Source organism: Seriola dumerili, unplaced genomic scaffold, assembly GCF_002260705.1.
Source record: "Seriola dumerili isolate Sdu_G_001 unplaced genomic scaffold, Sdu_1.0 BDQW01000121.1, whole genome shotgun sequence".
Classification (NCBI taxonomy): Eukaryota; Metazoa; Chordata; class Actinopteri; order Carangiformes; family Carangidae; genus Seriola; species Seriola dumerili.
The window spans coordinates 1,361,213-1,374,758 of record NW_019174376.1 but is presented as its reverse complement, the minus strand read 5'-3'; the positions used below and the strand labels follow the sequence as shown (position 1 = coordinate 1,374,758).

Sequence of the window (13,546 nt, the reverse complement as noted above, 5' to 3'; positions counted from 1 at the left end):
TTTTGTGTACTGAGTTGGGGATTTTAAACTTAAAAAAAAAAAAAGATTATTATTACATTAAAATCTAAAAAATATGTAATTGCAAATTCCAAATTGGGTTTTCTGTAGCTTTAAGTGTGTGGTTCTGTGATATAAGTGCACCAGGTCTAGTGTGGTGTATTTATGGTTGTCATGTTGATTATGTGTATTTCAGTACCCATTGAAGGAGGTGGTAGTTATTCACCAGGATCCAGAGGCTCTGAAAGACATCCAGTCCCTGCAGAAATACATCCTGGAAGTAAGTAAAATGTCTTTCATATTTTTATTTTATTATTTATTTATTTATTTATTTTTACCAAGAATAACCTTTGCTTATGTTGTGTGATAATTATACATTTTGTTCATTCTTGATGTTGTCTTTGGTAAAGTGTCATTTTACCATGCTCCGTTTCAAGGCAAGAGGAGCATCTCTCTCTCATCTTTCTTATGAATTGTTATGTTATGAAATATACTGTGCTTTGATCGATTTCTAAGGTAGAGAGAAACATCCACTAGATCCTTGTTGAAGCCACTACTGTACGTTGACTCTGTTGATGGGATGAACATCAGAAGAAGTACATCTTCATCTGCTCTTTGTGTCTTCTGCTGTAGCTGAAGTTTCTGTTTCTGGTTAATCTAAAAAGGGGGTGGAGCAGATGCCTTGAAAAATGATTTTACATTTGATCTACTCCAGTTACAACGCACACAAACACCTCATCAAATACAGAGTGCAAACGCAAACATTATGGGTTTTTTTTCCTCCAGTTCAGGAAACATTTTATTTCTGTTACTCTGTCTATTTGTTTATATTAATGACAGTAATATGTATCATTGTAGTTCTTCATCTTCTCACACTTCACACATGCGGTTTGCAAAATTACTGAGTTCAACTTTCCAGAGCAAGGTAGAGGCTTTTCACTATACAGACATACATTGCATTTCTTACCTGGAAAGATTTTTGCAATGAGCAGTGGACGTCTGCAATCCTAAGTGTGTATTATATAATGTTTTTCCAAAAGTGACATTATCACTGTACGCCTGTGCAGCAGAAAGTGCAGATTGATTACAAAAGTCTGTTGAGTTCATTCAAGTGTTGTTCAAGGGAGTTGGAAAAAATGACCGCTCAGACATTAGCCAGAGTAATTTTCATATCCTCTAAGTGCAGGAAGCCTTTAAATTTACATTACCCGTTTGTCTGTGGGTTTGATTTTCCAATAACAAAGCTCAAGATGTTGATGCTGTTCCATGGCTCCACTATTCCTGCTACTGTCTTAAGTAAACACATTGTCACCTTTGCAGGAGTGTTGCATCTGAATCTATTTCAGTCTATCTCAATTCCCAAGCTGAGAAAATACTGATGTGTATTAGATGGAAAATGAATTCCATCTCTTGTTCCCATATAATGCCTACCAGGAAAATTGACAGAACCTTTACGGATCAGGGTTCACATGGGAAGAGGATTTTTGTTGCAACCTTCTCTTGCATCCTCCAAGCTTTATCTTAGTTCTGGCCACTTCTTATCTATCACTCTGTTTCATTTCTGGTGGGGAAAACATTTAACCTTGCTGGCTTCTCGCTTCCCTCCAGTAAACAAAGTTTATTTGATCAGAATTGAGAGCAGTTAAGGCCCTGCAATGCAGGGAAGAACCTCTAAGCTCTCTTACAATGTGTGTGATGTTGTCTTAGTTAATTAAGTCTGAATTCACCTTTTTACTGATACTTTCACTTAGATTCCTTTATTGTAATTCTACAATGAAAAATACCACAACTTAAACGTGCACCAATTGCTCAACAATAATTCATCAGGTTTTGTTGTCCCAGGGCTGCTGCCCTTTTCAAACCTCTATGTGAGTATTATTTTATAGTCAATTTTTAACTTTAAATTTTTACTGTTATTGTCAATATCCACAGGCTCACTGACTAGTTGATTCATGGCTGACCTGCTCTCTGAGTGAATTAAATTTTTTTGATGAGGCTTTTACAGCACAAAGTTTTACATTTGACTTTTATAGGATGTAACAAATCATTTAGCTTAGCTTAGGACCCATCAGAATTGCCTGTTCAGATACATGGAGAAATGGATACTACTGGCACTAGTACTATTATTGGCATTTTTGTAGCCGGTGCTGAAGTTTCTGACGGTGCACATCACAGTCTTAACTTGCAAAAACATGAAAACACAGCAGCTTAACATTTCACACGAAGCAAGTGTAAATTTTGAATGGTGATGATTAAATTTATACTGTCCATTTCTTGAGGCAAAACAGGAATTTAATGAATTCTCGTAACTTTCGGGTGGGAAGAGGTGAGGCACAATATGGGACTGGCTGTCGATGGTCAATGGTCATGCAAATTTTAGCTTTGGTCAGCTTTGCTTGGCAGATGAGCTCGTTGATGAGTACACTATCTGCTGAGTTTCCAAAGAGCTCAAGCTGCTCTGATGAATAGCCAATGAGTTGCTCTTTGAGCTGATGGAGGCCTGGATTCATTGTAATGAAGTAATCACACACGCACGCACGCACGCACGCACGCACGCACACACACACACACACACACACACAACGCCAAATATTCCCTCAAGACTAGAAAAAAGGTTCCTTTTGTGGACTTTTGCATTGATTCTGTCCTATTTTCTGTAACCCAGCTCAGCTCAAAACAGAAGTTTGAGCTGCTATTTTCAACCCCACACTGCCCTTAAGTTTATCACTCATCCCACTACAGTAGCATATCTGTGCTTTCTGTCAGCAAGTCAACTATGCTCCAACTCAGTCTCAATCACAAGCCTCAACTTTTCAGTGTGATTGACTGAAAGAAGCCGTGCATGGCAGGCCAGGCTGGCTGTCGGTATGCACAAATTTAATTTCTCTCTGTTGCTTCACCGGATAAGACTGGATCACAGGTTTCTCTCTCCATTTTAGATTGAAAGGCAGAAATATAGTGAGTGAATAGGAGGAATGGCTGATTGGAAATTTAAAGACCGGCTGGCTTACTGACTGGTAGATTTCATGGCTGACTTACTCTTTGAGTGTGTGAGTGAATTGATTTTTGATTTGCCCTTTCTAGCACATGGCGGGGGCAATTAAAATTTGTATTTTTTTATTACACCTTTAGTAAACTTTTATGTTAAACTGTATTGAAGTTGGAATTTAATTTTCAATTTGCTTTTTAGTGTTTAGTTTCATTCCAGTACCCTTTTCCCTGTTATAATATATGATTTAATATTGTAGGACTGCAATGCTAAACCAGGGGAGTGCTCTTCAAAAGATGACTGAAAACTGAATTTTAACCACCTCACAATCACTTACAAGGTTTTTGTTGCATGATGAACTTTTGAAGTTAATTAATCAAAAGCAGTCTTTGCACTTAATGTCTTTTGTCAGGAGAACAGGAAAACTTTCTTTACTTAATTTTTTTGGGCATGCAACAGTTCAGCTGAATAACATGAAAACACTGGGGCTACTTTCGTTTCTCTTTCGTTTATTTTTTAAACATTTGTTTTCTTTTACTTTTTGTAACATGTTAAATTCAAGTTTTTGTCCAGACTTAGAGATATTTACCCTCTCCACAGGAAACTACAAGACACTAACTTTACCTTTTCTAAGACATAATGTGTGTCTGTTTTTCATCCTCCAGGAGCTTAATGTGCGACAGTTGACACTGTCAACGGACAAGGACAAGTACGGTATCCGTCTGAGAGCCGAGCCAGACCACATGGTGCTGGGCAAGAGACTAAAGGGGGCCTTCAAAGCCGTCACTGCTTCTATCAAGGAGCTCACCAGCGAACAGCTAGAGGCCTTCCAGAAGACAGGTATGGCTGTGTGCAAAACAGGCACAAAATTTATGAACCCAAATCCTAAAATCAGACAGATGGAGCAACATCACAAAAACGTTTCAGCAGTGTGAAGGCACGTTACCAGCATTAGCATTTACACCGTTTTTTAATGTATTCATGATTTACCAAATATTTTTGTTCTCTCCGACAAATAACAAAGAATGAATGAGAAGGCAGGGATGTTATTTACCAAACAATGAATTAGTGAAGGGCAGTTGGTTAGCAATAGGATTTTGAACACACTTGCACCGTTGTTGCATATTGTATCAAGTAAAACCTGCAGACTGCCAGTTTATCCCCAGAATTCAAACGCTAACCCTTCTGAAACTATAATCAGAGCTCGAGTACGGATCAAAGCAGTGCAAGGTATCTTGTCTCTCCAATTATAGAAAGACGAGGAGAGCTCCCCGAGTCTCCGGGGAAGGAAGCAGTGGAGGTCAGCTGGGCTGTGGGAACTTAACATTTCCAATCACTTGGATGTTTGAAGTCTAGCCAATTGGAAGGAAAAAATAAGGATGAGCGATGGAAGGAAAGCGATAGATGTGGCAGAGGATGGTGGAAAAATGATGGAGAGGGAAAACTCACTGATGAAATTGTGTACAGCGGCACCAAGTTACAGTTCATTAAATTGAGAGGAAAGGTGAGATGTGATGTTGGAGTTTACGAGACCCATTTTTAAGATGCTCAGCTCAGCTGTATAATTCAGCACCTATCTTTGTTTTTAGTCTACAAAATTTAGAGGAATTTGGGAAATGCATAGAAAAGGGTGGACAAAATGAACATCTGGTAAGTGATATTGATCAGTTAGTGGAAGCTACTGTCTCTGAGGCAGTGTCAGTGAGTGAAATAATCTGTCCATGCTAACAGCTCACAATCAGTTGAGAGTCTGCTTTTAACCTTTTGAGCAATTTCTCGCTGTAGTATCCCTCCAAAAACCTTGTCCCAGTTTAGACTAGAAGGGTGGTAATTTGGCAAGGAATTATTTGTGAGTTGATGGACATTGGTTGTATTACTCATTATACCTTACCTATAACTTTGATCCCATCATTTTGATGGGGTAGAAGAAAAGAGGTTCAGAGAGAAGGTGGAGAAGAGCAGAGAAGCAGGGAGGGACACAGGAAATCAAACTGTTGAAATCTTGGATTAGAGGGGATTGGAATGACTGTTTCACCCAGCCTCCGGGTGTGGAGAAGTGAAGAGGAGAACAGAACACGGTCATGGTTTTTAGTCAGAACACAGACGTGGGTAATTGCTGCCACTGGCAAAATAGAGATATAAACCTGACTCGCTGGGGAATTTGCTGTATTGTTTAAAACCTCAGCTTTCATGTGGATGTGGCCAGGAAGACTGCAATGTAAGGAATCTTAAAATGCTGGCAAATACCATTCCAGACCCCAGCTAATTCAAAACAAAGCCTCAGTCTGCATGCAAGTCAGAGTACTTTATTTGATACGATTGAGTATAATTGAAACCTTCTCTAGAATCCTTCCCAAGAGACAAACTTCACCATATAGACTAATTTCACACAATCAGTTGGCAATTTATTCAATATTTAATTAGTAGGATAGTGGGGAGCTAAATAGTTTTATCGTCATTGATTTAATCATAATGGGCATCAGTAAGCATGATGCAATGGCTTTTCATTCTCCCTCAAATGATCCATTTCTGTAATTACATTTCTGGTCTGAAAGTCTTGTACAAATATAAATGACTCCGTTTGCAAGAATTCAGGAATCTTGTAGATTTTCACACGACTGAAAATGAAAACCTATGTTCTACTTTTCTAGTTGTCACCTTACACTTTATATGTTATCCCTATGTATAAACCTCAACCAGCTGGTCACTACAACTAAATCCCAAGTTCACAGATAACTGCTTGAGACAAGTCTGCATTGTTTCATTATTATTTTTTTCCCAGGCTTTGGAAGTTAGTACAAATTGTTGTTATTAAAATGAATAGTTTGAAAGTGATTACATTTTCTTGCTTTGACGGCAAACATTTTCCTAATTATACTGAAAATCATTCGACATCCAGCTGACTTTGTACTGGAGTATTTTTCATGGTAGATCATTTTGTCCTACACGACTGTTACCAAGAATATCCCAACCCCCAAAGAAAAACCTTATTATTTGTGAAAATAAACAGTTTTTACTTTGAATCTTTTTGTGCCCCGTGGTGCAGCTTGTATAGACTGTATAACTTACAGGTGGCTCAGAAATGTGGGCTGATGGTGCTTAAACACAGTAGGGTTGAATTGTTTATTAACTGCATATTTGTTATATTAAAAACACTCAGTTTTTCTATAAATGGATGAATGTTATTTTATACTGCCACAATATGTTTTTTTTTATGTTCAGGCAATAACTGCAGTTATTAATGTTGTCTTATTGCTGTGGATAATTTGAAGGATCCATCATGGTGGACGGCCACGAGCTTCATGAGGAAGACCTGAGGTTGATGTACACCTTCAACCAGAGCTCAGACTCAGCTGCACAGTATGAAGCGCATTCTGACGCACAGGTACGCTCCACTCGAAATTTAAGCACTGTTGTGTTTCCATTAGATACATGAATTAAACACATTCAACACCACAGTGAACAAAGAAGCCTCATTTGGGAAACTAAGAATCAAGAATAAATTGTTGTTTTTAATATGAATTTTATATCTAAGTGCCAACTTTTTAAGAGACAAAAAACACCTCTTTTATTAAAGCAATAGTTGAACATATTAGAAAGATGCTCATTTGTTTTCTTGCTAAGAGTTAGATCAGAGAATTGATAGCATTCTCATATCAGTATAGGAAATATGAAGCTATAGCCAGCAGCCAGTTAGCTTAGTATAAAGACTGGAAGCAGAGGGAACAGCTAGCCTAGCTATGTCCAGTGATAACAAAATCTGCCAACCATCACTTCTGAACCTCACAAATCAACTCATGTTTAGTCTGAACAAAAACCAAAGTGTAAAAAAGGCACTTTGTGTTTGTGCAGGGGGTTATGTACCAGAGCAGCAACTTCTTGTCATAATTTTGAGGTTGCCAGACTTGAGTAAGTTACTGCAGCCAGCCAAGAAGTAGTTCAGTCTTTATGCTAAGCTACGCTAATCATCTCCTAGCTGTAGCTTCATATGTAGAGTAGAGATATGAAGGAGGTATCATTCTTCTCATTCAACTCTGAGCAGAAAAGGTGAATTTCCCAAAAGGCTGAACGATATGTTTAACCGCAGTCGCTTCATTATTAATTATTGCAATTTTACTTGCAATTTTAGTCTTCAACACACACCATACAGAAACATACACACACCCACACCTCTCTCTCTCCCTCTCTCTCTCTCTCTTTGCTGCTTCATTACTTACTGTTGTTGTGTAGATTGAGCTACAGAGTGTAATATAACTGATTCTAAAAAAAATAAATGCTGCTCTGCTGCTGCTCCTGCACTCAGCTGCCATATACTGTAAATGCATTTATGTGTCTTTACTGTGAGTGTGATGTATGAAATCATTTCACGGCTAAGTGGAATCCAGCATCTATACGTTTCCCACAGGCCCTCTCTAATCAGTGCTCCTCCAACCGTATACACGCCACACGGCTGCACCTTAATACCAGTTTACTGAGCTGGCTTTTTAATTCTCTGTTACTCTCGCTCGCTCGCTCGCACTGACTCTCCAGCTCCCATCTGTCTGGCTCTCTGTTCTTTCTCTCCTCTTATTCTGTTTCTCTGTTGCCTTTGTGTACTTTTCTCTGTCACCCTGTCATCTCTTTCCCTCCTACTTCCCATGGTAGGGCTGGCAGCAGCTCAGCCCTGCACAATATGACACTCGTTTCACTTTAATGACTCACAGGCGACAATATTGTCATTATTGCTGCTTGGTTGGTTTTTTTGTTTTGTGGTTTTTTTTTTTTTTCTTTTTCAGTTTTCACATTATAACTCTTAAGACAACAGTATAAGACATATAAGATATATTTCTTTAAGGTTGCTCTTGTCATCTCTAGATTTTTAATCTGCTTTCTCACATGAATAGTTTGTACCACTGAGCCGAAGGAGTGGGTGGTTCAGCAGCCACAGTAAACTCATGATATCGGAGGGTGAACACTACCTTAATATCTTCATGTCATTTAAAATACTGCCTAACTCTGATACTATTGTGTCAGCTGCATATTGGAGTAAATTAAAATTTGTTGATTTTTAAAACTCCATCTCATTGTGCTTGATACAATAACGAACATTTTTAAAAGAAACAGGATTTTGAAACTTATTTAAAAACAAAAGTCTTGGGGTATCCGGTGGCTTAATGGTGAAAGCTTGTAACTCATAACCAGAACGTCCTCAGTTCAATTCCCGGCTGGGGAACCTTTGTTGCATGTTTTACGCCTCTTTCTCTTCTTTCCTTTCTCACATTAGACTGTCTACTCTCCAGTAAAGGCAAAAAGCTGAAAAAAGAACATCTTAAAAAATAATCAAAATAAAAAATAAGTTGAATTTTTTTTTTAAATCTATTTTTACAATGTGCCTTGGTATTCTATATTATAGGAATTATTATAGGAAAAATGTATATTTGTGCTCAAATATTAATCAATTATGAATAGATTAGTATATCTATTTTGAAATTTAAGTATTGTTAGTAATTAATTGCCAGGAAACTATACATTTGATATAGAATTTTCTTGACAGCATATGTAGATTACATTATCAAATGTGAAGACTTGCAAATGTAAATAAACAGAGGGATGTATATGAGGAAGACCATGTCAGTCTTCGGAAACATTACAACAGTTCAGTGGCATATTGTCTGATCTTTAATCTTACACTCTCCTCTTATTGTCTTTCAGGTGCTGGTGCTGTTGGATGTCACCCCAGACCAGTCCATGGTGGATGAGGGTGTCTCCCGCGAGGTCATTAACCGCATTCAGAAACTACGCAAGAAGGTGGGGCAATTATTTCAGGAGCACTACTAGCTCTGAAAACATGAGTGACACCTAACACACCACCACTGAATTTTCCAATCCAGTGTGTAATGAATAGAATCTGACATAGCTGAAACAGTTTGTCAACATATGTAATCAGGGCTGTGCCAGGGTGTGCAAAACATGCCACTGAGGACGTATGCTTGAGTTGTACTTGGAGATAAGATATTTTCTATGGCTGTTGCTTGCATGGTGAGTAATGTATAACAGTAAAGCAGGGGGATGGGGAAAAAAAAGAAACCAGTGTTAGCTGGTCTCTGTGTGGTATTTTAAGGATTGATGGCAACCTGCGCATCCACTCCTGATAGACATCCGTGACACTATGTATCTAGAATAAGAAATACACAACAAAATATTGTCTCTCCAGCAGAAAGCACAAAAAGTTTTTGACAAGGTTTTTCCTTGTTTGGCATCTGTAAACAACACTGTTTTTGTTGCAAGTCTTCTTAAACCTTTAACACCCACATCCTGCCTGTATACTCACCACACTCAATGCCTTAATATATTTTTATAAAGATTAGTCAATTAGTCGAGCAACTGAAAATTAATCCACAATAAATTAAAATTAATCGTTTAAGTCATTTAGGAAACAAAAATGCCAAATAATCTTACAGTCAGAACTATTCATTATCATATATGAATTTGGAAAATTGGAAATGTGGAGAGAAAAATTAGAAATGCTGCTTGGGGAAAACATGGAGTAGATAAATTATTAAAAATATGCCAAAACCAAAAAACAGGAAAATCAGTGAGTTGATAGATGAGAGTTAAGAAAAGAAAAATAAAATGAGGTAGTGAAAGATACGTTGATTTTATCAACTGAATGGTGTTAAAGGAAAAGTGTAAATCTTTCTTTTTACACTCCCATTTTAATAATTTAACTGAGAGTATTATTCATTGATGTATTCACTCATATTTTTGACTCGATTGTTAACGTCTTATTACATTTTGTCAGATATGGGGCTCAACACTGCACCACTGGTCCGTGCCATCTTGTGCTCTGGGATACTGTGAAAAGCATTTTTCACTCTTCTGATATTTTGTACTTCTTTATAAAGATAATAATTGATTAATTTAAAAACAAAACAGCTGACAGTGTAATCAATAATGAAACTAATCAGTAGATGCCCTTCAGTGAAGAAGATTTTCAGTATTTTTTCGTTATATTTCCCTCCCTTTGATCACCCCCCCTTCCTCTTTATGTCCCATGCTAATTTTGTGAGGGCAGTTTTGAAATCTTTCCACTGCAGCGTCACAGTTAGAAGTTTCTCCATCATAAGGAAGGCTTAATGGAAGCTTAATTACAGTCTGGCCTCTTTCAGATTCTAATGTTGGAGCTTTGAAGTGGTCAGGGGAGTAAAGACGGATTAGCCAACAGCCCCTTGTTTTCACAAGCAACAAACAGTTTTTCCATCCCCCTATAGCAGTGGTGTGCACTGGCTCCCGGCCAAGCTAAATTCCTCCAGTTATTTCAAACTGAGATCTGTTAGGAATTTTCCACCCCAGGGATGGGAATTAATTTTTAACAATTCTTTGACATGTTTGGTAGTAGTTTGTGGGTGCGCATGTGTGTCTTTACCAGTGTTTATGTGGGTGTTGATGTTTTGTTTGTGAGCATATGCACGGTTGAGAAACAGGGGTCAGCATTTCCTTTTTTTTTTTTTTTTTTATTGGGCTGCTCGCAATCTGGAGTTCTCTGTAGCTTTATCTGAGGTGTATATACACACACACACAAACACACGCGCACACACACACACACACACACACACACACACACACACACACACACACACACACGCACGCGCGCGCGCGCACACACACACATACACACTGTACTGGTCCCTTCAGGGTAGGGTCAGTACCTTGACTTGGCAAGAAAAGCCTATAAACCTTCCTCCATTGATTGACTCCTCCTCTGTATCTAGTTAACGTTATTCCTCTGCCCTTGAGCCACATACTGCAATTGTGAGAGGTGTGTGTGTGTGTGTGTGTGTGTGTGTGAGTGAGATACACAGCCAAAATATGTGTGTGACTGTGCACACGTGTGCACGCCTGCACACTGCAGATTAGGATGAGATCAATGTGTTTGAATGTGTCAAGGTTAGAGGAAGCTGGCAGTACACAATGCCAAAATAGATGGGCTTTCATCCAATAAAAAAAAATCTCCCCTTGTTCCCTTCTGCCTTTATTTGTTCTTGTACTGTTTTCTGCTTTTTAATCCCTACCCTTCTCTTCTTTTGTTCGCCCTTCCATTTTGTTTATCCCATACCTCCTTTCTTACCTCTTTCCAGTAATTGCTTCTTCTAGATTTCATTTTCTTATAAAAGCTTTGAAGAGTGTTACTTGTCGCAAAATTGTGAGTCTTTGTGTCCTTGGTAATCATTACTTTTAATCAGATAACAGGTTTTCTCAATCAAATGGCAGATTATTGTGTGTTATTGTTTAAGTTATTTAAGCAGTACTTTCAGCATATTTACTCACTTTTGGCTTGTCATCCCTGTATTTTTTTTACCCTTCCTTTGATACCGTAAAAACTTGATTTTATTGCAACAACAGACACGTTCACTTAGTCTCTGAAAAAGGCTGCACTTGATATTTGCTTACATAAAACATTCAACTCATCTTTCAATCTCTTGCCTTAGGGCCACTTGGTGCCATCAGATGAGATAACTGTGTACTACCGCTGCCAGCCAGCAGGGGAGTACTTGGACTCTGTGATCCAGGCTCACACTGACTTTATCCTGGCTACCACCAAGGCTCCACTTCTGCCCTTCCCTGTCCCCAACACTGCCAGTGTCATCATAGAGGAAAAGACTCAGGTATACTTGAAGACGAGCAGCATTATTGTTTCCTCTTTAATGATACAAGTTCAGTTTAAGTTTAGTATTTCACGTATTCCAAGTGTGAATGACAATTCGGTGTGAAATTCTGTGCCAAGTATACTCAAAAGTGCTAAGGCAAGGGCAACTGCACTTGCTTAAGATTCATGAAATATACCAAGCAGTACCAAGACTATACCAAGTATGTTCTTTGGACTTTCGGGTGATTGCATGTTTTGCAAAAGTCACAATTTGTTTTTGTGATTTAAAAAACACTTGAGTAAAGATTATGAAATGTTGGTGTGTGTCTCTTATTCCTTCTTTCATGCTCTTTTGTGTCTTTGTTGCAGCTGAAGGGTTCAGACTTGGAGTTAACCATTGTAAAGGGATCTTCAGCCCCTCAGGCCCCTCTAAATGGACCAGCTTGCACCTATGTGAACCTCAGGGTGAAAGTCAACAACAAAGAACAAGGTAGCACCTAGGGGGGCCGGATAGGCAGCCTGTTTTTCCAGCCACAAAAGCTCTAACAGGAATATTTATAACTGTTAAAACTTCGTCATTGTTATTGAACATCTACCTACTGTTGAGAAAATACAATATGTACAACTCTATTTTTTTCTACAATTTTGGGAGCAACTCCAAATGTCTGAGAGGCCTTGCATGTATAGGATTCAGTCACCTTTGTTGACATGTTATTCACTCTGAGCTGTCTCACTATATTATTAATTCTCTCTGACTGGTTTGTTGTTTAGAGGGGGTGGTGCTGTTGGAGAACCCCAAAGGAGATAACAGACTAGACGTGGACAAGCTGAAGAGAGTGTGCAAAAGCATCTTTGGAACAAATAACACCCAACTCAGATTCTTCAGCGGTGGGACTGGTGAGAACTGATCTGAACTCTCAGAGAGACATAAATCCAACTCCTTCTCATCTGTTGTCTGAGACCAACAGATCACTGTTAGAGTAGAAACATCTGCCATCTCATATCCTTGTCTGATGATTTTGTCAGTTCAGGGACCTCCATAGTAACCCAGATAAAACGATGAAACTCTTTTGTGAACACATCTGTGTCTGTATTTGTATGTTCATTGCAGAGTTGACCAGCAAAACAGACCTTCAGACTTTGAGTGGTAAAACTTTGTCAGTGACGTCAGGCCCTTCCTCCCCCGGTCCCGTCGCCACCGCCGACGCCATCCTGTGTCCTTACGTTAACCTGCTACTCTGCAATGCACAGCCAGCTGGTAAGAAACACAGGCACACACCTGTAAAGATGCACCACTAATAAGTCAGTCCTTCTCAGGCATTATTTTATCTATTATAATCAACGAGACCAAAACCAGCAGTGAATGTGTCCTGCACTCTAACTCTGTAAATTTCCAAAGTAGATGAAGATAAGTACCAGAGCTAACTATGAAAGCTGGGTAAACATGGAACAGCATCTCCGAGCCTTTGCAGTGACGTCTGCCTGCCACAGAGCAACTGTCCTTCCAGAGATTGCTAATGAAGTCACTGTTGTTAGTTGAAGGTAGAATAAGTCGTGCTTAGGAAAGACTTTTTATATAGAATTCAACAGCAAAACAACTACACCTCTCCCTTTCCTCCAGTGCTCAGTCAGAGGCTCCACCTCCCAAATCATGGACACGCACGGATAGTTGTTTAGATTGTTTTTACAAAACAGTGACAAAATAGTGTCAGAAGAGAGGACCTTAGGTTTGTAGATAAACTAACAAGCAAGGGAGCGTTACCTGGCATGACATTTCAAATTATATATCCAACCAAATAAATCCACTGTGCTGGCAAAGTTGTGTTTTTTAGGTATTCATAGCTATAAAACCTTTTGCACATTGTACAGATAAATATCATGATGCAGAGCAAACAATGAGACGGCAAACTGGCAAAGCTAAGAGAAGACGAGAT

At 38.8% G+C, this 13,546-nt stretch overlaps 1 protein-coding gene across 1 annotated transcript in view; it reads left to right on the top strand.

Annotated features, from left to right (window-relative positions):
• The window catches only part of iars (isoleucyl-tRNA synthetase), a 54,982-nt gene that overhangs the window by 37,908 nt on the left and 3,528 nt on the right, over positions 1 to 13,546 (top strand). The window contains exons 25-32 of the mRNA XM_022748276.1: positions 194 to 277; positions 3,652 to 3,826; positions 6,259 to 6,371; positions 8,678 to 8,773; positions 11,455 to 11,631; positions 11,982 to 12,102; positions 12,384 to 12,509; positions 12,724 to 12,870. Of these exons, the coding sequence (XP_022603997.1) occupies positions 194 to 277; positions 3,652 to 3,826; positions 6,259 to 6,371; positions 8,678 to 8,773; positions 11,455 to 11,631; positions 11,982 to 12,102; positions 12,384 to 12,509; positions 12,724 to 12,870 (1,039 nt within the window). The remainder of the gene's footprint in view (positions 1 to 193; positions 278 to 3,651; positions 3,827 to 6,258; positions 6,372 to 8,677; positions 8,774 to 11,454; positions 11,632 to 11,981; positions 12,103 to 12,383; positions 12,510 to 12,723; positions 12,871 to 13,546) is intronic.